The following is a 24,478-nucleotide window of genomic DNA, read 5'->3' as shown; positions in this document are numbered from 1 at the left end:
GCGCGTCCGTCGACACTCGTCGAGATCAAACGGACTGCGCTTGTCTTGAATGATGGCTAAACTTGTCTAGACCGTGCTTTATGACTGTTAAACAATAATACTGATTGTGCACGGTTCTATGAATTACTTTTATAGTGCTTAGTACGTCGTTGGTGGTGGAGGTTACCGGCTTATCTTACCACTATGCTTCACTGTAACATTCTGCCCACTGGGCGCGAAGGGGATGTTACTGTAAAATTATTTCAGTTCAGTACATTTTCAGTTACTTATAAAAGTTATAAAGAATAGTTATTTACGATACAAGTGCGGAAAATAGGAAATTCGAAACGAGTGGCGATAAATTAAAACACGACCGAAGGGAGTGTTTTAAATCGACACGAGTTTCGAATTACCTATTCGCACGTGTATCGTACAACGTTTTACAGTACATATGGCCCTTTAAGCTTTTGACATACACACGAAAAGCTATTTTACGCACTAGTGCGGGAAAATAGGGACATATGTACTGTAATATTAATTTGTGTACAAATTAAGCAAAGCTACCCTATTTATAAAATTAAGTTAAAAAATTAAACATGTTTCTTCTAATTAAGTATTATTTAGAAGCCCATTTTACTCATGCTATGTTTGGCACCTATGTTATTAGTAGCACTGACATAATTACCTAACCGTTACCCCTTTTTTAGTTTGTTACATCCAATTAAGTTTATAATTAGACAAATACAAAATGTTCACCGTTAAAAATGCTTACTTATACAACTTAAGTAATATCGCATAGTTTGGTCACTAGGCATTCTCTGGTAAGGTTCATAGCGAGAGGTGCCGGATGTCAACAAGCAAACGCGAAAGGGCTAAAGTCTCTACATAAACATTTTCCGCGTACTTACTTCCATAAATTAGTTCCCGCGAAGGCACGGTATAAATACCCGCGAAACGCCACAGTTCACTCGCTCATTACTAAGGTACACTAATAGTTTTATTTATTGGCTTCCTGCGCGCTCCACAACAACCGCACCACTCCGATACCAAATTATTGCTTCCCAAACGGAGGTGGAATAGTTTGGCCCACGAAACCCTTTTCACCCTCATTAATACTCGATATCGGTCGCGAACCAAATACACACGTATGCCAGTCGAGGACAAAACAGTCATCAATATAATAACCACCTTCCCGTTTTGTCAGGCAACAACCGATGCCGCGCGTCTCAGCGAAAATTATAAATTACACCTTACAAACTTTCCCAAACGTTTATCCGAAAAAACTTCATCGATAATCACCTATCATTACTGGCGGGAGGCGTCCGACGACGCACACAAAGGGCGTCGGTGGCACCGGAAGAAAACGACGAAAATTAAAAGTTTCCACCAAACAAACCAACAGCTGTCATATTTAACCGTCAAAGTAAAGATTACAAATGAAATATTCACGGTGAAAGCGGGGTTCAGCCCGTGGTTATGTAAATAAGTGGCTACGAAAATGTACATAATTAGTTTACACGTTTTCTCCGAGACACCCTTAGCCCAGGAGTCGAGTGCCCGCGGCATATGCGGGGCGCGCGGGGCGAGATCATCCGCCGATATACATGCTAAGGGTGCATTTACATGAATCACACATCTATTACACGCTGTATTCCAATACCCTGCATGTGTTCTCTTCACATAACCTAGATAATAGTTGATAGGGTTGCGTGCTTGAATTACTAATGCATAGGAAATTAAAAATTGGTGTAATTCTTTTCGTAACGACTTGCTTTTTTATAAGGTTAGAATGAAATAGATATACTAAAAGTAACTCTGCCCTCAACTCGATTAACTTAATTACAATTTTTTTTATTCACCAATTTCTAAACTATCAATTGTTATCACAATTAGTAGGTACTTAAGTCAGCACAGTATGGTAAAGTGCCAGTCTATGGAACTTGCTAACTATGTATGTAAACAAACCGCCATATTGAAACTGTCAAAAATGATGAATTTACTAGAGACTAGCAAGTTCCATAGAATGACACTTCAGGTATGGTACTGTAAAAACATGTATTAATTATTGATTAGCAACTTGAATTTAATCTGCGGTGCCTACCTGTACCGCCACCTTGCATTATCATTATGTAGAGAGCTTTTCATAAAATGTAAAGGCTCTAAAGATCTGTGTCACACGAGTGACAGCTAATCTCGTAATAAGACAAAGCAAAGTGAATTCGCGGTGCGACAACCCGGGGTACGCGCGTCACCGCGTCAACGTCGCGCGTTCTACCTTCTTCATTCTTTTGTCGTTTTCAGTTCCGTCAAATAACGCATACCCGTTTGCATACATTTTCACCGCGCCACCCCGGTGCGGTGAAAATTCGCCCCGCTCTCCCCCCGACGCCGTCTTTCACGAATAAAATTAGTGTCGGCAGCGTGACACCAACTGAATTTAAGCTAATTAGATATTTATAAAGAAATTTCCGATTCAGCAGCAAAGTTCAAAATTTGACTTCGGCCCCGCAAAGAGTTTGGTGGCGTTTTCAATTTAAACTTGGAACAAGTTAAATAATGCGCGAGTTGCGGCCAACTCGATTCATCTAAAGGTTTTAGTAGGTTTTAGTGAAATTAGCTTTTGAATTCAAATGACTTCGCAATATCCGTTGCGTTTCAGCTGAACTTTTAGGAGACAATATTAATCCGAGTATTTATTCAAAAGGAACTTGAGCTTATTGCGGCGCTTGATAGGAATTAAACTCCTAAAGAAAGGGTAGGGTGGCGGTGGGGGGTAGTTGTAAAATAGTGAGGTAGGGTATGAGTGTTGAGACATGTAATGCGTGGCAATGGTCGCGGCTCGTGTGCAGTTCGCGCGTTCGCCCACCTCGCGCCTAATGTCCGGGCATAAATCAGAGGTAACAGCCCCCCTCCCCCCGCGCGGTAAGGCACCGCCGATAAAATTCCAAATTGTTTTCTCGCCCCCGGTGGGCGCCGCCCTCGGTTCGCTCTTAAACGCCGTTTCAAGTTGCACTTGTGAATCGCACTTTTTACTGTTCTTGAAATTGGCGTTGCGAATTGCTTTTCGACTTTGCCCGTTCAGCGTTTATATAGCGATGGAGGATTTATGTTTTACGAATGTAACCGAAATCGGGGATGAATTTTTCGCATGAGTTTACTATTGGCACATCGATATGGAGGCGACACGCTGGCATGTTAAATGCGATCCAATTAGAAGATTAAGCGTTGACAATTACGGTGTCGGGTCGCGATCGTATATCAACAATTATCGTGCGAGCGCGACAAATGGCGAGCGGGCGACGCCGACGCGCACCTGTAAGCGCGGGGAGCGCGCAGCCTCGCTACTCGAGCGACACCCACACACACTTAAATCCACATTACTTTTCTCTCATATAAGATATCAAAGATTACACGAACCCACTATTACAAGCGTCTCCTCTTGTGCTGGAGAATGCCGGAAAGTGCATAAATTGTCATTCGTCGTCGTCGTCTCAAGGGCTTTCACAGTGCGTCGCCATCCTGATGAGTGCCATGCTCTTCGCTACAATTATTGGAAAGAGGTGCCTGATGAAAGTGATGAAGTTTTGGGTGTCATAGTTGATTGTAGCATTTAAATACAATGCAAGCTGTGATAAACTGCTACTTAGTATCCGAATAGTATATGTACCTATATGTAGAGTAGAGAGACACGTGGGACGCGCACGGTATCGCTCTATAAATTGTCCGCTAGTTCTGCGGATTGGACACGCGAGCTCTGTAGTGCTCGTTCGTAAATAAAACACCGGCAAATACATTATTTGTACGACTTGATGTTTATGTGATGCTTGTTTATAGTTTTTAAAACAGAGATTAAATCTATCTCAAATGCATTCAACCATTAAACGTGTCTTCCAGTTTTGCTACCGTCGCGAGGACATACATTACATGTGGTGTTTGAAAAGAAAAAATAAATAATGCTATTTTTCAGTTGTTTTATATATATGTGCTAGTAAATATTACTTGAGCAGCGCACTCGGTTGTGACAGCGCATGAAGTATTAGTGATTAGTGTTTTAATTATGAACATCTTCAAACGCAAGCATGATAAAATACGTATGAAATGTCTACATTATACAATCTGTCTTTAGAGAGAAAAGAATAAAGCAATATATTAACCGGTGATTACTCACTGCTCAAACGTTTTATTTTAGACAAACGCTTTAAATTAAATAGTTTTACACGAAAATATCGCGGCAACATCAGACGCGGCGAAAAGCTATTCATTTTATTGTGCAAATAAATACGTATATCTCTATATTAACAGAATGGTGTTGAGAAGTAAATCAAAGAGCGCGTTGTCTGCCAAGTCCGTGCGCCGATTAAAGCGTTGGCAGCCTTCCGGCAGACATCTTCACCGCGCTGGCTCGCCCGCAACTCCTAAACCGCCTCAGAACCCTTAGGTCGAAACTCCAACATATACATCAATACATTCGACCGATGGCTTTCGAAGCAGCTGTTTGAAGTATTGTTCTCCCATTCGCACTGCTCATTTTTAGATAAAGACGGCTTTCGTGTTTAGTTTGGGTTTGACAAATGAGCCTAATGATGGGGGCATGGTTGGTTCGACACCTTCCAATCAGCCCGCCCATTAGATAAGAGGGCTTATATGTACCATGTATGTAGGTATGTGCATACTGAGTGCATAGTAGTGAATCACTCCTTCTTGGTTACGACTTCTAATATTCTAGTATCTTGCACTCGAGTTGTATCAAGAGGGCGACTGAGATTTCGCTACCCAAAAATAGGGTCAGCATCAAATTACAATTTCATGACCAAAACTAAAGATCAAATTACCTATCGGCATATCTAAAACCATGTCTGACCGTAAACTCTATCAAAAACCAGTCACCAATAGTGTGAGTTTCACTAAAACTAAACACACCAGCATCAGTTGGATGCGTAATCGGGAAGCTGACAAACATCAAAATATTTGCACACTGGATGAAAAATTGTCCCCAGTTGAATAAAGTTCGAAAGAGGCACACAATGAGACAGGTTTTAAAACGCAGCTTACCGCTCCGACGCGATTAGCATACCAACTACTGGATATTTACATTATTCTATTACGGCTGTTATGATAATCTCTTGGGGTGAACCGAGCTAATGTGCGCGGATTAAGCCCTTCCATTCAATTGGTGATGCACTTGTCATAAATAACAGACCATGTTGTGGCAAGGCTCCCAATAGTTACTGTGGGTATTATTTGGCTTATTTTATCTGGATAAAAGTTTCGAATACTTTCTTTACACCTATAGGTGAAAATGTTAATTTAAATGCCCAACATCATGAGAACAAAACCTATCCTGCAAGCTATTGCAAGAGAGGATTACGATTTGATGCACATATCTACCTAAGCAAAATACTTTGGCTTGACAGGCTTATTTTATTTTTAGCAAATTGTTGAACACCAAATGTCATTTGACGTCCTCGATATGACCCGACAACTCGGCAGATCTCCGTGGGGCAATTCAATTACAGTGAAAGATCCCTCATAAGCGAATCGTTTTTCCGAGTCATTAATTTTTTCGAACGACACGGGGCCGCGTGATATGGCGGGGTGGGTCCGGCGGGTATCTCGCGAGATAATGCTGATTTATGTGGCCGAGCGACGGCCGTGATTCGTCGCGCATCGTCGCCGCGACATGCGAGCGATGCGTCGTCCCGAGTAGACTTCGCCTCCTGTTTGCTTTGCTCCCGCGGCTCGCGTCGTCCGACACACATTCGTGACGGTTAGTTGGCGAGATTTATGCTAATCGACGGGGCCGACTCAGATAAGCTCCCGTGACGGTGTGTGGCAAATTGTCTCCCATTGCGACTTCCCAAAGCCCTTTGTAGCATTCGCTATCGCGTTTAATCTTTTATTAACTCGCACGACCGTAACGAACATATCGCTAATGCAGAAAAAGAGATAACGTGGGCGAATCATGACGATAGTAGTGCACTAACAAAAGGTGATTTTATTAAAAGTCAACCTTTTTGCACTAGATACTCTTTTAAGAGTGGAAAAGATGAATTAACACAATACGTATAACGAATCATATTAACGCATAAATATTGTGTTAGTTAGCAAAGGTATAAAAATATTGTGTGCGTTCAATGCGTTTCCAGATGTCGTGTTTTATGGTGCGAGGTAGAAAAAACTGAATGCCCGAGGCGTCGTTAACTCGAGAACATTATAAGGAATAAATAAGTAAGGTATTAATACTGCTTTATAGTCCGTGAAAGAGCGGCCATTGTTTAGTGCTCCGTACTCGGTTTTGTGCCTGTTTATATTTCGTTTAACGGTGACGTAGTTATTTTAAACTTTTCGCATAGAGTAGTTATGTGTTACATATACCTAAATAGAAAAGAAATGTATGTTTATACATATTGTACTTATTATTTTTGAAAAAAAAACCTCCTTAAGTCGTATTCATCCATATTTAAAATTAATCCTAATATATACAGGGTGATTCATGAGACGTGAGCAGGACTAATCCTGCACACTCAGTAACTGATAATTGATCGATCTCCGTCGTATTTAGGTAAAACAACTACACTTTTTCCTATTTTTCAACTTTTTGGTGAGGGCAATTTTAATTCTCTACAATCATGGTCACCCTACAAGACCTAATTAATAAACATAAAACCTCTTTTACGAAGGAAATAAAATGTCAAACCTTAGTGAGATATGAGTTTTTAAAAGTAACCAGAGCGTGATGACAGTGATGACAGTGATGACATTGAATTTGACACAGAATATCTGTAGTTTAGTATTCTAATTTTAGGGCGACCATGCATGTCGTAAATAAATTGAAAAAATTTTTTTTCAACACTTGTAGAAAATTTACGTCAATCTCACTAATACTGATACGAAACAGTTGCTTATAATTTACAAAATGCGCAGTGTTAGTCTTGCTCACGTCTCCTGAATCACCCTGTATATATATATATATATTATAGCTGTAAATATTACCTACACCCTACATCCAAATTATCGCATCAATGCAGGATTAACATTTACCCGGATTTTCTTTAATCTTCGTTCATATCTTTTGTTATCAAAATATTGATTAAGGGTTGGCAAATTACAAAAAGCGGAAAAAGAGAGAAGTGCTGTGTCGTTAGTCGTTATCGATAGATTAGGTCGCGAATTTGTCACGATCGGCGGGCTGTCGCGGTGATTTACTGCCCCCGATAACGGCGCCGGCGCACTGATAACGAACACCTATTTTAAATGGTGTGAATATTGCTAAATATACAAACTTCTGAAAACTTTATATTTCATGTACCTAATTTAATATAAACTGTTATTTGTTATTAATATAAATTAATTATTGAATTTTTAATTAAGCATCATTAAACAAAAATATTGTTTCAATAACAAAGAATAATAATTTAAAATATTATTTTTAAGGCCGTAGACCTCTTTTAATAAATAATAACTTTATTGATGCCATTATAAATAGGGTACTGTGGGCCGCTATCTGATTAGTAGCTGGTGCGCGAAAATGATCTTAAGAGACCTACCTTAACTTTTTAATTAAGGTACGTACTTGACTAACTTGACTTACATATTAAAAAAAACAATTTCATCAAAAAAAAATTCTACCGAAATTGACTGTTTTCAAGCTGACATAATTATTTACCGAAATCAGTAATTAATGGCCAATTATTTGTAATTAAAAAGTTAGAGAAGGTTTCCTGGGATCATTTTGGTGTAGCGGCACGACATAGTGCCCCATTTAAAAATCCATCTTGTATCTATGATATTTTATATGTAGATGTGTTATACACGTTCCAAAATTGAAGCACTCACCTCGTGTCATGTGTACGAGTTTGTCTCAGTCTGCCTGACGCAAGCGCGAAGTGTACACCGGTTAATACTTTTCCACAAATAACGTGTATTAAGCAACAAAATGCCGACCTGCGTTATTTTGAAATGCTCAAATTATCCGCGGAAGCGCAAAAAAATTGACGGCGTCACATATCATTGGTAAGTAAAAGCTGAAATAACCCGTTTTTCTTCGGTTTAATCTTGAATTAAATAAACCCAGCCGCCATTTTCGCCGGCTGACAGAACGAGATAAGTTTATGTTCTCATCAGTGAGAATGACAAGGACGCACCAACTGCGTACATAGATTATCATAGCAGACGCGTCATGGTAAGTTGCATTCATTGTTTGGTGCTTGTCGTACAAATAAAAGAAATATACTTAAATTTCAACTTTAATATTGAAGTTTTTTACTTGAACGCATTTTTTCTTGTATTTAAGTACAACAATTGGCAAATTAAAGATTATTATTGGCCATATTATTGTCCGGGTCGCGTCAATTAAGTAAATAGGTATATTGCTGTTTATACAAAGATTACTACAAAATTAGTATTTATTGTCAGGCATTTCATTTTCTCACACAGTAACAATTATTAATAACATAAAATTGTTAGTAAAATAAAGGATTTTGTTGTTATTGAGTTTGCTTTTTGTCAAAATGTTTCTATAGTATAAGAAAAATTATGAATAAAGATTATAATATAATATCTTTTATTTACATAACTAAATATGAAAACTTTTTACTTCGGTAGCGAGTACATTACTACATAAAACTGCATTAAAATGATTTGCACCTTCTGTCAAACATCTTAGTCTTTGATATTTTTTTTCTTAATAAGTTTTACGCTTCGCGCCATATTCACTGTTTGCCGTCGTGTTATGGTGGTATCACTGATTTACTAAATTCACGCGCAAGTGACAAACACTAGCCGTCTCTTTTTTACTTAGGTATTCTTTTAATTGTGCCGTCTCTTTTACGCATTTGCGTATGAAGTTGTAAACAAATTGTAACTAATGCTGCCGTGTCGTTGGCAGCATTGGTTGGCATCATTTTATTCGCTTGATATGTTAGTGTATGGCTTATCTACATATAAAATATCATAGTCTTGTATAATATTTTACTACGGTACCTAAGTACATAAAAAACATGTGGAGGTACACAAAAATCACGCTGTAAAAGAAATCCTTATTGCAGATTAGTAGTGTACAGATTGTGTAGTGAGAAAAGCTTATCCATATCAATCTTTAGTCTGGTATTTACATAAGGTCTAATTTCGCATGGCCGGTAAAAACCACTTTTACTAGACCTGTATCGACTATCAATACCTCAACTTATAGAATTCGATTGACGACTTGATGTCGGGTAGTCGGCCACCGCGGGCGCGGCGGCGGCGGCCGATTGCCCATTGTGCGCGTGCGCGGCGCGACCGACACGCTTCGCTCGACCGCCACTGTGCCACCTACCTTATCGCCGGCGACTCCGATCGACGATTTCCCCTTGATCTCGTTAACCAACAATCGATTCGATTACCTACCACCGAGTTTTTAATTTCGCTGTAAAGCTTAATGGCTTACCTACACTACAAGTCGCTGACTAAATGTAGTCAATCAAGCGCGGTGAGCGGCGATGCGGTAGGTTCTATTGTGGTCTAATGTCCCATTCAAGTTTTAGATAGTTGGAGAAATTGCATGTGTTATGATGACGATCAAGTAACGTTAAGTATTGGACTATTGTACTAATAATACCTAATTTAATAACAGATTTATTTGCATTTTTGTTGGGCAACCACTTTTGCTAGACCTATCGAATGCAAGCCTCATTTTGGCTTATAATACATAGATCAGTATTTAAGCAGTGATACCTATTAATGAAAATTTCAGTGCTTACGTGAATTTAAGTCCCCTATCTGAAATGTCTTCATTATTTTTAATCTTACTACCTACCTACTTTTGACTATAACAACAAAAGTGGTTTTAAATGATGACATGTAAATATTTTCTGAAATACTTACACATCATATCAATTATGGCATGGCATTAGGTTCAAATTTCTTACCACTCATTGTTCTCACTCTGTTCTGTCTGTTCGATAGTTACGGTGGGTTAGGGTCTTGAAGACTGATATTTTTGAGTTCTTTGAAGTGTATTGTAAGGTGCGCTATAATCGCTCCAGTACTATTGAACCTGATGGCTGATGTTGTGTTTTGTAGTCAAGCTTTGACCTGAGCCACCTCACGAGTCTCTGATTTAAAAAGCAGTTCATGCACTCACCTGCCAGTTTTCGTAATAATCATCTCCGTGCCCAGTTCGTTGAACTTGTCCCACAGCTCCTTCGTCTCAAGATGGCACTGTATGTGCCTCATCTCTTCGCTGGACCACCGCTCGGCCAGCTGAGGGTTGCGCGGCGGCGGCGACAGCGCGCGCGACCCGCCGGCCACGCCGCTCGCCGACCCCGCTTCGGACGTGGAGGACACGTCGACGGGGGAGTCTCGCTCGTACTCGGCGAGAGGTGGCGACGGCGAACCCGACCCGGATGCGGCTGCATCTACGAATTTTTCTGGAAGCAGAAATAAATTGTGATAAGTAATTTAATAATACAGTAGGTAGGTATTCATTATTAGTTTAGTATAGGTATCAGAGCCTTGATTTTTTTTCTTAAAGCACACATGTAAATATTTGGGGTGTAGGTTTAAAGAACTTTATTTCTCAAAGAAATTTACATTTCGCTTGAATCTTGAAATATTTAGAGATAGAGATCTTTATTTTGAATAGAATAGAATAGAATAAGTAGAATGTTTTTATTGTTTTTGCATCCAATGTACATATTTATATTACATACGAGTAGACTACATAGTAACATACAGGCACATGGACCCTGGTAGGCTATCGCAAAAATATTAGTAACAAATCAAGTTATAAATTTTATGTGACAAGCATAACATGACTTAAAGTAAATTAAGAGTAGGTAACAATAATTAGGAGTAATCAATTAAATATTTTTTTAACTAAAATGTGTTTTCTTACTTACATATACTTATAATTATAACAAGGTATCTTCCATAAACTCAGATATACTGTAGTAGCACTTTTCGACCAGTTTACTTTTTAGATTTGTTGCAAATTGGTTGTATGATGTTTTTAAATAAACGGGAATTTTACTGTAAATTTTAATAGCCCTGTAATAGGGGCCGTTTTTGTAGATCTCTAGTTTTGGCTCCGGAAGTTCTAAATACTGTTTTCGTCTGGCATTTTGGCAAAATTTAAAAAGATGTATATTTTTGTGGACGAATATGGCTACTTCTAAAATGTAAAGAGAGGGGAGGGTTAAAAGTTTCAGATTTTTAAAATAAGGTCTACAGCTATTTGGTTGGTGGATATTTGCTAGAATTCTGACGCATTTTTTCTGCATTACAAACAGTTGCTGAATATCGGTGCTATTATTTCCAGGCTTTATCAGAAAAAAATTGTCATTTAACATATAGTTTGAAGTTAATTTGTACAAAATATATCAAAAAAGTAATCAGAAACCGGTTAAAAAAATATCGTATTAAACATTTTATTTGTCAAAAAAATAATGCGAATTATTATTTTACTCAACAAAAACGTAAAATACAATTACAGTTATGTATTGTAGTTAGTTTCTAATTAAAAAAAACTGGATATACTGCACTCTATACACTCTACACTCTGTATAACTCTGTTTTGTTAAACAAATACTACAGATTACAGCGATAAGACCGCCTGTTGCTACCTTTATTTACATTGTTTTTTTTTTTAATTTTCTTGTCTTTTGTGGTGCAATAAAGAATATTTATTATTATTATTACTACTAATCATATAATTAACTACCTATATATTTTCATCAAACCGTCAGGATTAAAAAACCGTGACAATAAGAAGCTAAAAAGTGTTACAAATCAAAAAATGATTGTCTTTTTTTTCATTGTGTAGTAGTAGTGGAACGGAAGTTCTTAAGTCCTAACCTAACATAGGTTAATTTTTCTTCATAATTAACAAGAGCGTTAATTAATTAATTATAATTCTTAATATATGTAACATTAAGTATGATTACTAAACGGTATTATAATTGGATAATCCAGGAAACTAGAGAATATTATCTTAATATTGTTAAAATGTATTCGAATAATAATTCCGAAACAAAAATGTAGAAAGAGTGGCTGCTAATCTCAAAAAAGAATTCTTATTACAACGGAATATGAGTGTATATTAAGTTACGAAATTACTTTAATATTGTTTTTTAAATTCATTAGTTGGATAAATAGTTGCTTGATGTTTACATAGGTAGATAATAATTTTAAAAAATATTAAATAAATTGTGAGATAAAAGATATAAGTAGTTTTTAACATACGACGAGTACCTATTTATATGAAATATTATTATAAAGTTGTATGTAGAAGTTCTATGTTGAATGTATGTAGGTAGTTATTGTATGAATTAAGAAAAATTGCAGGGCCAGGTATAAACTAATTCCACAATTTTGTTTGTTTAAATCTAAAATGGTTTTTTTTTATTATTTACAGATATCCTACTGAATACGACGTTTTAATTAAAACGTATTCTTATCAATAGTTATGAATATCATTTGTTTAGGTACTAATTTCAGAAATTAATTCCAATTTCATTAAATTTCCCTATCCTATCAGCGCATTACTCGTAAACAAAGGAAAACACAAATGTAGAGTACTTCCCCAGCGAAAACAGCTTTAAATATGCAGGCGTGAAGTTTCAGGCAGCCAACATGGCAGCTGCATTATTTACTACCTTAATATGAAGAAAATGGCTTCCTACGAGCGTAACATGTAAGTGTTTTTGCTTTTGATTATAGTTCATTTTTTGACGTGATAATTAACGTCTTATAAATCAATGAACACCGGTAGCATGCACGAAAAAGTGTCACGTTGTCGACAAATCTCCATCGTAAGGTTGTGGACAGATCTCTTATGATGATGATATGATGTTCGGTCCGATTAGAACTTTAAGATACGTCAAATATTTCGGCTAGATAGGTACAATATGGATTTGATATGTCAGATGTGGCGTTTCTTCAAACAAAAATGTCACTTTTGACACTGACATATCTAATCCATATCGTATCTAGCCGTAATATTTGACGTAAGGTTTACTCGGGTAATTCCGAATGTCGAAAACTGTCGGATAATTCCGAAAAGAGACTTTTATTATGATGGAATTAAGGGTGATTTTCATCTGAATTTCGGAATTATCCGACATTCGGTATTACCCGAATACACCTTATCTTAAAGTTCGAATCGGGCAGGTTATCACGCAAAATTGTCGTCCGTAAACTGACTTTACAGACATATTGCCCATATTTTTTTAGGATTACAAAAAGACGCGATCTTGTCGTGTCTTTTAATTGAAATACGCTTTTTATAAATCGGTAACTATTTTTATGAAAGAAAAATAATGTAAATTATCGTATATGATTCATAATTGTTACATATTTGCCGTGCCATATTTTTCAAATGTGTTTTTCAATAAAAATACACGTCAAGGTTGTTTAAATTTTTTTAATGCTACTTAAAAAACGAACTATATTTGGAAATTTCGACTGTGTTCTTGTGATATTGATTTCAATAATGTTGCAATGAGCAGGTGTTGCTTTGAGTATTGGCTCATCTGACAATGGTCAGATGTCAGATATTTACAGTTGCAATACTTGCAATAAGTATAAATAAGATAAGACAAAATTTATTTTATTGAAAAATATCGAAAAATTAAATCAAAGGGATTTGCAAATAGATAATAAAATAACTAACGCCCTTAATTAATAATATTTACCTCAAGGATTAGTCTCGATTATTACGGCTCGATTCGAAAAATGAATTACATGTCTACTAGACTCCAACAAGTTACGATACGGATAATTTAAATATTTTTGTAAGATAGATATGTCAAATTTGACGTTTCCGCGATTCTGGAGGTCCTCTTGAACGATTTCGACAAGTTATGACTTAGACATCCAAGTCACATCTAGTCGATATCTTATGTAGATCTAGTTGATCTCTAAATCGTCTCAAGATCTTGTGATTATTTCGAAATCCGAATAGGCCTGTTAGTCAGGTATTATAATTAATAAATTTGATATCGATAAAACCAGAGTCGATAATTAATTAATCTCTTGTACGCTCTTATAATAATATAATAAGCTCTGGTACGGTTAAGCCCCCAAAAAACAGGGGGCCGATTTTTGAATTTCGATCGCTCGATTTCGTCACTCAAAAATCGGTGGAAAAAGGCGAAATGCTAATTTTTGAAATACGAGTGGTCGAAATTCTGAATCTAGTGGTATTGACTACTCGATATCAATTCTATTAGTAGAATTTAAATGCTTAGTAGTGGAGATATTATTGAACGAAATACACGAAATCGAGCGGTCAAAATTCAAAAATCGGCCCCCAGGCTATGGTCTTGAAGGAGCGCGCGAGAATCGTTTTATCGGTTGTATCAGTTTTAGCGGAATCGGCGTAGGCATTACTTTTTATAAAACATATTGCCATTTAAGTAATTTTTTGAGAAACTAGGCCTCAATAACAATATTTTTAACATCTTTATTACTTAGGTAAGTATATATGTAAAATGTAATTATTATTGGTGTTACATAATTCGTGTTGAACAAATGAAATACAACCCAATTATAAATGCAATTAGACTCAAACTTCCTTAGCTTTTTGCGTTCTTCTTGCGACATTCTGCATGTGCTATCAAAATCGTTGCAGACTTATCTTGGTTTAACTCTAGCACAATGGCTAGTTACAATAAGTAACTAGGTACATTCAACAAGGGAGTAGTTGGTCTATTACACAATACGATTACATATTAGTAATAAGTACCAACGTCTAATAAGATTATTGCTTATTAGAAAATATATTATTGATGTTCCTATTGTGTGCATTACCTAAGTGTTGAAAAAATTTAATAATTGCTTTTTTGATTTTTAAATATGATAATTAATTGATGATGGTGTTTTTTAGGAATTTGTTAATTATAGTAGTTTTTCATATTTAAATAGAAGATTTTAGGTAAGTATTTAATTTAAGGCCCAACAATGTTGTTACTGTATTGCAATTTGCAATCAGTGTGTCGGTAAATAAGTGTCAATGACTTTGTTGTTGAAGTTTGAGATGAACAAGCAAAAAATGTGATTATGTTTGTAATTTAACCTTTAAACCGGTTTTGATGAAATAAATGTACAAAAACAACCCTTGCTGTTCTCGACATATATAACATTGCAGTAGATACTGTACTGTATATCTTCACCGTATACAATAAAATTATTAAGTTTTGATAATATATTAAGTAAAATTATTAAGTCTGATTGGGAAACCAATAGGTAAAAAATGTAATAGACGTAAGGCTAGTAATATTGTTCATGGATAGCATGTTCGTTCATGATGAGTAAACAGATATTATATTGACACGTCTGTTCTATATAAATTTACCTACAAAAAATTAAAATCTCAAAAGTTGTGAAGTTAACTTGTTCCGCAGCGGAACTTCAGGAACTTGTTAGCGGAAAAATTAAAGCGATAATTCAAACATCGCTTTCCTTTTAACCTTTTTATATAAATATCAGGAGGGCCGTATGCTTGTTTGCCACCGATGTGGTATAAAAATAGCTATGCAATTTTGAATACAATACGATAAATTACTGTCTTTATGAATGTCAATCGTGAACATTTGGTTTTTGTGGGCTATACCTATTATTTTTTCAAAGTAGGTAAGCAACAATTAATTAGTCTAGCTAGTGCAACAAAGACAACTAATTAGGTATTGTTAATGATAATGTCTTATTTCCGACTACTAATTATTAGTTATCTTTATGTATACTTTTCAAAGCAGAACTTTTCCTGAACTTTACAGAGTTTCCCGTGTTTGGGGTTGCGTTTACGACTTAGAATAACTATAATATTTATTAGTTAACGTACTTTTGAAAACTACCGGAATAGAATGGATCTTGTAGGTATCTAATAATGTATAGTTTATTGGTTTGATAGCTGTTATTGTAGGGCTGATTTAAATTATTAAGTAGGTACTACTACTAAGTAGGTAGGTAGTACTATTAAATATATGATGTTAATATGACCATGATCGCTGATTATGTTTTCAGGCTAGAGAAGAAAAAGTTGTTTAAACTACCTACTGAACAGCTAAGCATCAGGATAAAATAAGGCAATGCATCATGAAATAAATAAAGATAAAGAAATATCTGGGGACATCTTACACAGATCAACCTAGCCCCAAAAACTTGTACTATGGCTGCTAGGCGACGATATACATACTTATATAGATACATACAATTATAATACATAGAAAACACCCATGTTCATCACACAAATAAATGCCCTTACCGGGATTCGAACCCAGGACCGTCGGCTTGACAGACAGGGTCACTACCCACTAGGCCAGACCGGTCCTCAAATACAGCAAGCATCGCCAGTATTGATATAGAGGGGATACAAACCTAAAGGCGTCAAGGTGTCCTCCCTGGGGTCCCTGTGCCTCCTGCGCTCGCGGCGCTCCTGGCGGTCGCGGGCCATGATGGCGGCGATGGAGAAGTCCGTGGCGCAGGGCCGCGCCGAGCACTCCTCCTCCATGGCGGGCCGCTCGCGCTCGCGCTGCAGCAGCATCAAGTTGGCCCCTCGAGCCCCCAGACCGACCCCACGACCACAGCTCAACACGACGTCACCGTCCGCGCATCCCATTGATGCAGAACATAGTCCAGATACGACCTTATCTCTTATAATCCCTTTTCAGTTGCCAAGTTAATCAGTGTTTTCAGATTCAGAAGCTACAAGTTGTTTACAAATTAAAAACACCAACAAAGAAAGATCACAAACTATCTATCGGGCTCTAGTAACGCAGTAAACAATGTTCGTCAATATGTTTAGGCGCGTATTCGTCGCGTTACAAGTTTCAGTGCGAGGAAACTTTTTACGCGCGCGGCGACGAGGCGTTTCGAGCGGACCGGTGCGGCGCGGCGCGATGTCGACTCGACTGAGGCGGCGGCGGAGCGCCAGGCGGCGGGCCGTAGGGAGGGGCCTGCATCGCCGCCCTATGCCACCACGCTCCGACCACGCACACACTACTGATTTTTTTATTACTTCTTTCTTATAACGTCCGTCCCGCTCGGGCCGCTCGCTCCTCGCACTCGTCTTCAGAGCGGCGAGTTTTTCTCCGCGCGATAACTATTGAAATTCGCTAAATGGCTCACCGCGGCGCGGAAAAGGCTCTCGTTAAACGGTGAGTCGATCGTATCGCGGTATTTATTCGCTGCGCCGACGCCTCGCATCACTATTTATGCCGCTCCGCCTCACCGCCGATTACTTCAATGAGAATATTCGCGCTTATATTAATATGAATAAATAAATAAGCTCTTGCTTTATTACATGACGCAAATGGCCCCGAGCGGATAGGCTATTACCGTTCTTATAAGATATTAATAAATTGTGATTAACTGCGATCGATAGCTTACATACTTGTATCTAGACTAAATACGATATAAAATTAATAAGAGTTTTTCTTGACATTAAACTCTTTGAACAATCAACTTATTAACTCACTAGTTTTATTAGGGGCACAAGCACTATTGTTTGCTCACTTTTCACTACGTTTGCTCGTTTAAAGCATTTAATTAGAATGACTTTATAAAGTTGATTAGTTCGAGCTCGGCAGAATAAACAAGTGGTCGCAATCAACGTACGCGCCTCGTGATTGGCGAACGGAACTTTATGGCGTGGGATCAAATTTGCGGAAAATTGCACTTAGACTTTCTCGTAGATTTGTATAAAATAATTTATTACGTGCGAGGGAGTCAAACTAACCATGCAGGAGTGCAGTAAACCTTATCGCTCGCCGGTAATGGCCGCTCAATGGCCACGATCGGCTTGTGACGAATTGGAATAATTATTTTGCCAACTGATATCAATAATTGCGTGCATACGACTCAGTACTATTGTTTTATGTGACTATGTAGCCAGGTAGGTGTTTTCCGTAAATAAAGTTTACTTTACTAGGACTAGGGTTTAAGTAGTTAATTCAATCGTAGGTACATTCTACAAATAATTAGGTACTTACCTGTATTATTTTGGTTTTGGCTAGTAACCTAACTTGCCTAATTCAATTCGCAATAGTATAAATAGGCATAAGTAGGCATAATAGGCATAATAGGCAGGCAGGAATAGCAGGACTAATAGTAAGTCGGAAGTCATTAACAAGAAGTTGGAGAAGTTTTATAAATAAAAAATAAAGTAAGTTTCCATTTCGGTTGATTTCGTAAATTTTGTAATTATTCGCCTGCACGTCAGTACTTATCAGTAGGTATATCTACTTACTTATATTACTGAACAAATTATTTATTTACATACCTACTAAAGAATTAGAGTTATTTAGTATTATTATATAAATTTACTCTTATGTGTATCATCTTCCTAACTGTCGCATATAATTAACGTTTTACTGTCCCATAATAATATACCCTACCAATAAATATTACCTACCTATAACAAAATAACAAACAAGCGTGACCCGCTCTACCTGTTGCTGCGTTTACAACTGCATGCAAGTTAGTTTCACGCCGCTCTTAATTACTAGTTTAAATATAAACATTGCTGTCAAATGACGGATAAAATAAAACAATAGTAGGTAGATACACTTCTACAGAGGCCGGAATATTAGTTATAGTCTGCCGAGAGTGCCGAGTGTATCAAAGCCACGAGACTGGCAATTGATTTTCTCTTCACGGTACCTAAATAGGGGTCGCCTAAGTAGGGATTTTTACCTGTAGGCAAGTATAGATTTTTATATATTATCAAAATAATAGAGGTTATCAAAAAGTTTCACTTATATGACAACATTTTACTCATAATACGGGGTGTGGCCTGTAACACGAGCAAATAGTCAAAACATAGATTGTACTCCTCAAACGGTGACCCTTTTGTTCAACAACTGTTAAAAATGATTAAGTATTTAGACTCCCTATTTTTCATACAAAATAAATATTATCTTCAATGGACGCCATCGCCATTGTAATTGACGTTGCTTGTCAAGCCTTAAACATAACAAAATTCGCAATACATTGCGTCTTTGAATAACTTTTAAAGTGTATTAAAAATCAAACTACAAGTTATTTTTAAAAGTCGCTGAACAAATGTTGATCAGTATGAGGAATACAGCCTACAGTTAATTTTTTTGCTCATATGTATTACAGGCCACACCCGGTATACATACTATTTAATGTTTTAAAAATATTATGTTGTGGCCGTAATATTAAATTCTTACCATTCGTTGCAATACGATATTTTTAATGAGCAAGTTGAGGAGAGCCTTTGCCCAGCAGTGGGACACTATAACAGGCAATACAAAAATAAAAGGATAAAACACATATTCCAAGATGGCGATGTGGTTCCTTGAGGTGGCCAAACGTCAGATGATATGGACATGAAAACAGGTCTTTTTATTAATATACAGTACCAAATTTTAGAGTTCTGTTCTAGATGTTTTGATCCTTTTCCTAGTGATATTGTGCTAAAAATAGTATCGGTTATACGACCAAAAAGCAAACATTGCACCGTGACTACACTACCTACAGCTTATATCTATATTAGCCAAATCCCTAATGTGTGTCCTAAAACTCATAATAAATTGATATTGAATTCTAAAATGCCCTAACAGACCCCTAAAATCGCATCACCCTACCTGAAAATAAAGTTTCTCAGCGTTATGATAAAGTTAACGTTTCCATGTATTTGCAAAAAAATATTAATAGTCCATGTGTATCAAGTAAAATAAATAAACTAACAATTTAGTTATTAATGTCATGATGTCATCACTAGTTAGGGTTTAGGTCTTTATTTAGTTTCTTAGTAACTAAGTAGTGAAGCAGTTTCTTAGAAAACTCAAAATTATAATATATATTAAATTATATATAATTATAATTAAATAAAAAGACATAAATTTCCAAAGTCAGCCATTGAATATTGAATGAACATGTGTCTAATCATCTCATAGTTTAGATACATTTTTATTCAAATATGCGGTATATCGTTGCCTACTTCTTTATTATCACGAGAGACAAAATTCTGGACGAATGGAAAGGACACGTTCGATCGTGTAAGTACTTAAGTACCTATCAAAAGACATATTCTAAGTAGGTACATTCTTTAATAAATAATCACAATATTATACTAAGACCAAGCAGCGTGCTAGGCACATTTACCGTGGTATCTATCGACCCTAGTCTATTATTAGTACCTATCCTTAATTTTTGGATTTAGTTTTTAAGTTTGTAAATTTCTGTAATATTACTTTTCATATTTGTTATACAAATAAATAGGTAATTGTATCCCCAGACCAAAAGCCATCACGACCATTTTTCATTAGCACTTGCAATTGTGGACTGCATGTATGTATAACCCAAAGCGAAAACCACATATAAGTACATACTTACTTATTTGCATTTATTTATGATAATTTCACACGTAATTTAGCAATCAGAAGTAAAAATATAAAAAGAATTGTTTATTAAAATAAGAATCAACGAGATTGTTACTTTTTAATTGAATATCAAATAACAATTTAACGAGTGATGTAGGTAAGCTATTTTCATCTTACATTACATATTACATTTATTTACAATACCTATGTGTAATTTATTGCAACTATCTACTTAGGTACATCATTTGTTTATACATGAAATAAATCCATTGCGGGAAGAAGATTAGAAATAGAGCTGTTTCTAAATATTCCAGATGGGAAAATATCTCGTGGGATAAGTATTTCAAATTTTCAAGCCTGGTGCTATCACCTTATTGCTTCATAGATAATGACCCATTTTCAGAGCATGAAAAACTTTGTACATTGTACAAATGTACATTCATCACCCCACATTCTATGAGGAATACCCAATAACATAAGTTTCGTTGTTTTCTGGACAATTTCGGATTTAACCCAAATAAAAGTAGGTAAGTAGGCAGTTATCATGCAGGTACGAGTACGGCATGTTTCATTTAATTTTGGAACTATGACTTAAATAGCGATGGCTAAAAATGCTTTTAATAACACAAAGAAGTGCCGATCCAGATATCAGGCGATATACGCATAAGGCTAATAAAAGTGCACATGTGGAGGTTTTTCAGATGTGGTGCTGGCGTCGTATGACAAAGATCAGTTGGACTGAAAACAAAACCAACGAAGAGGTTTTACGTATAGGAGAGAGGAAATTTTGTTAAGAACTAATAGATAATAGAAGAGGAAAGAATGTTTCCTTGTCTAAGCATCTGATGCTTAGGCACCTGATACGACACGACGAATTTATGAAAAACATCGTAGAAGGGACACTTGAAGCAAAGGGAAAGAAGGGAAGAGCAAGGAGAGCGTACATGATTCAAATAACAACAGGGATAAGTTCGCCTTTGTTGTATTTAATTCACTCTGTAACTATGTTTATCATGTTTTTATTTCTGTGTACAATAAAGTATAGGTATATACAGTGTTGGCAAAATATCAATTCGAATTGACGATTGACGATTGAGGATTGACCGATCAATTCGAATTGGCGATTGACGATTGACGAAATTAATTCTAAATCTACTGATTGAAGATTGACGATTACTAATCGTTAATTCGAACTGACCCGTCAATCCTCAATCCTCAATCGTCAATTCGGATTGACGATTACTTTGTATGTACACCTAAATTAATGTCCTTTTTATTTAGGCCATTTTTTGAAACTGACCAAATGCGTTCCGAAGCGGTGTCCGAGTTTACCAAAGGTTCCGAAACATGTTTCTGACGGCATTATGAAGGATGTCCTTTATGGAACATTTTCGGGATTTTCCTTAAAATTAACCGATAGCGTTCAAAATCGATATCTGAGGTGCCCAAAGGTTTCGAAACTTGTTTCCGAGGGAAATATTGAGAGATGCCCTTTTTTGGGACATTTCTAGAAATTACCCGATTGCGTTTAAAATCGATATCTGAGGTAGCCAGAGGTTTCTAAACATCTTTTCGACTGCAATATTGAAAGGTGTCCTGTTTCGGGACTTAAGTGACATTTTTTGAAAGTGACTGCTTGCATTCAAAATCGATATCTAAGGTGCAAAACATGGTTTCAACGGCAATATTTAGATTCTACCAGGGACAGGAACCGGTTACCTTAACCTGGGTTTTTCATAGGGTTATTTTAGAAGCGGTTGTAAAAACACCTACCATAACGGTAACCGTCTGATAAGGTAACACTTTGATTCGGTAACCGTATCAGATACGGTTAACCTCTGTTACCGGTAACCGAAATAAAAACCCAGTCTATTCAGTTACCTCATTATAAAGTTTTTGACCAGTTCAAACGATTGTAATCTTTATGCACACTTAAATTCAAGTTGTTATTGAATAACCGAGGTTGGCATGAGCGATCTATGAAGCCTCCAGCATAAACAAGTTTTTTTGCCGTTCCTCTGTTTATCTTTATATCTACCTGTGTGGTGTGTTCTTATTATAAATCTTATTATATTATAAATAAAAGAAATAAAGTAAAAGAAATAAATAATGTAAATAAAAGTAATTAAATACAATAAATAATATAAATAAATTACAAAATAAATAAAATAAATAAAATAAATAAAATAAATAAAATAAATAAAATAAATAAAATAAATAAAATAAATAAAATAAATAAAATAAATAAAATAAATAAAATAAATAAAATAAATAAAATAAATAAAATAAATAAAATAAATAAAATAAATAAAATAAATAAAATAAATAAAATAAATAAAATAAATAAAATAAATAAAATAAATAAAATAAATAAAATAAATAAAATAAATAAAATAAATAAAATAAATAAAATAAATAAAATAAATAAAATAAATAAAATAAATAAAATAAATAAAATAAATAAAATAAATAAAATAAATAAAATAAATAAAATAAATAAAATAAATAAAATAAATAAAATAAATAAAATAAATAAAATAAATAAAATAAATAAAATAAATAAAATAAATAAAATAAATAAAATAAATAAAATAAATAAAATAAATAAAATAAATAAAATAAATAAGATAAATAAGATAAATAAGATAAATAAGATAAATAAGATAAATAAGATAAATAAGATAAATAAGATAAATAAGATAAATAAGATAAATAAGATAAATAAGATAAATAAGATAAATAAGATAAATAAGATAAATAAGATAAATAAGATAAATAAGATAAATAAGATAAATAAGATAAATAAGATAAATAAGATAAATAAGATAAATAAGATAAATAAGATAAATAAGATAAATAAGATAAATAAGATAAATAAGATAAATAAGATAAATAAGATAAATAAGATAAATAAGATAAATAAGATAAATAAGATAAATAAGATAAATAAGATAAATAAGATAAATAAGATAAATAAGATAAATAAGATAAATAAGATAAATAAGATAAATAAGATAAATAAGATAAATAAGATAAATAAGATAAATAAGATAAATAAGATAAATAAGATAAATAAGATAAATAAGATAAATAAGATAAATAAGATAAATAAGATAAATAAGATAAATAAGATAAATAAGATAAATAAGATAAATAAGATAAATAAGATAAATAAGATAAATAAGATAAATAAGATAAATAAGATAAATAAGATAAATAAGATAAATAAGATAAATAAGATAAATAAGATAAATAAGATAAATAAGATAAATAAAATAAATAAAATAAATAAAATTAATCAAGTAAATCAAGTAAATAAATATACATAATCAAGTAAATATATATACATATATATATATATATATACATATATATATAAATAAAATAAATAAGATACATTAAATAAATAATATATAAAATAAATAAAATAAGTACTCCCGGTCCTGTAATAATAAAATTATAGGTCGTCAGTCAATACTGACATCAGGAACATGTTTTCGAACCTCTGGGAACCTCAGATATCGAATTTAAGTCCAGTAAGTAAGTCCCAAAAACTTTTAGGGACCTATGGTCGACATCGATTACGAATATGAACTTAATCGGCCAATTTCGAAAAATGTCCCAAAAAGGGACATCAGTCAATACTGACATCAGGAACATGTTTTCGAACCTCTGGGAACCTCAGATATCGAATTTAAGTCCAGTAAGTAAGTCCCAAAAACTTACACCTTTGAAAAGTAATCTTAGGGACTATGGTTAATCTAGATTGAGAATTGATTTAATCCGAATTGAGGATTGATGCGTTAATTCAAATTGATTCAATCGGATTGCCGCGTCAATCAGAATTGATTCAATTCGAATTGATCAATCCGGATTGATCAATTCGGATTGACGCGTCAATTCGATTGATCAATCCGGATTGATTTAGTTCAGATTGATGCCAACACTGGGTATATATATACATACATACATACAAATAAAGGAAAAACTCAACGTCGTGTAGTATCAGGCTGTCAAAGAGAAGGCAGATAGAGGACCGCCAAACATGGAAATTGCTCCACCGACAAGAGTCTTACTCTGAAATATTTATGATGATGATGACTTGAACAAATAACTAATAATAAATAACCATACCTACTTAATAAATAAATTCTCCTATGGATTCGGCATCA

The 24,478-nt window shown here is 34.9% G+C and overlaps 1 protein-coding gene across 2 annotated transcripts in view; it reads right to left on the bottom strand.

Annotated features, from left to right (window-relative positions):
* LOC134663895 (T-box transcription factor TBX20-like) overlaps positions 1-17,586 on the bottom strand; it is a 44,641-nt gene extending 27,055 nt beyond the window's left edge. Inside the window, exons 1-2 of one of the 2 annotated variants that reach the window (XM_063520432.1) lie at positions 16,336-17,586; positions 10,103-10,388 (exon numbers count right to left, since the gene is read on the bottom strand). In XM_063520432.1, coding sequence (XP_063376502.1) covers positions 10,103-10,388; positions 16,336-16,576 — 527 coding nt within the window. In that variant the 5' untranslated portion in view covers positions 16,577-17,586. The remainder of the gene's footprint in view (positions 1-10,102; positions 10,389-16,335) is intronic. The other variant, XM_063520433.1, reaches the window with a different exon arrangement.
* Between the last annotated feature and the right edge of the window lie 6,892 nt (positions 17,587-24,478).

Source organism: Cydia fagiglandana, chromosome 4 (assembly GCF_963556715.1).
Source record: "Cydia fagiglandana chromosome 4, ilCydFagi1.1, whole genome shotgun sequence".
Taxonomy (NCBI): Eukaryota; Metazoa; Arthropoda; class Insecta; order Lepidoptera; family Tortricidae; genus Cydia; species Cydia fagiglandana.
This window is presented reverse-complemented; position numbering and strand designations above follow the sequence as displayed.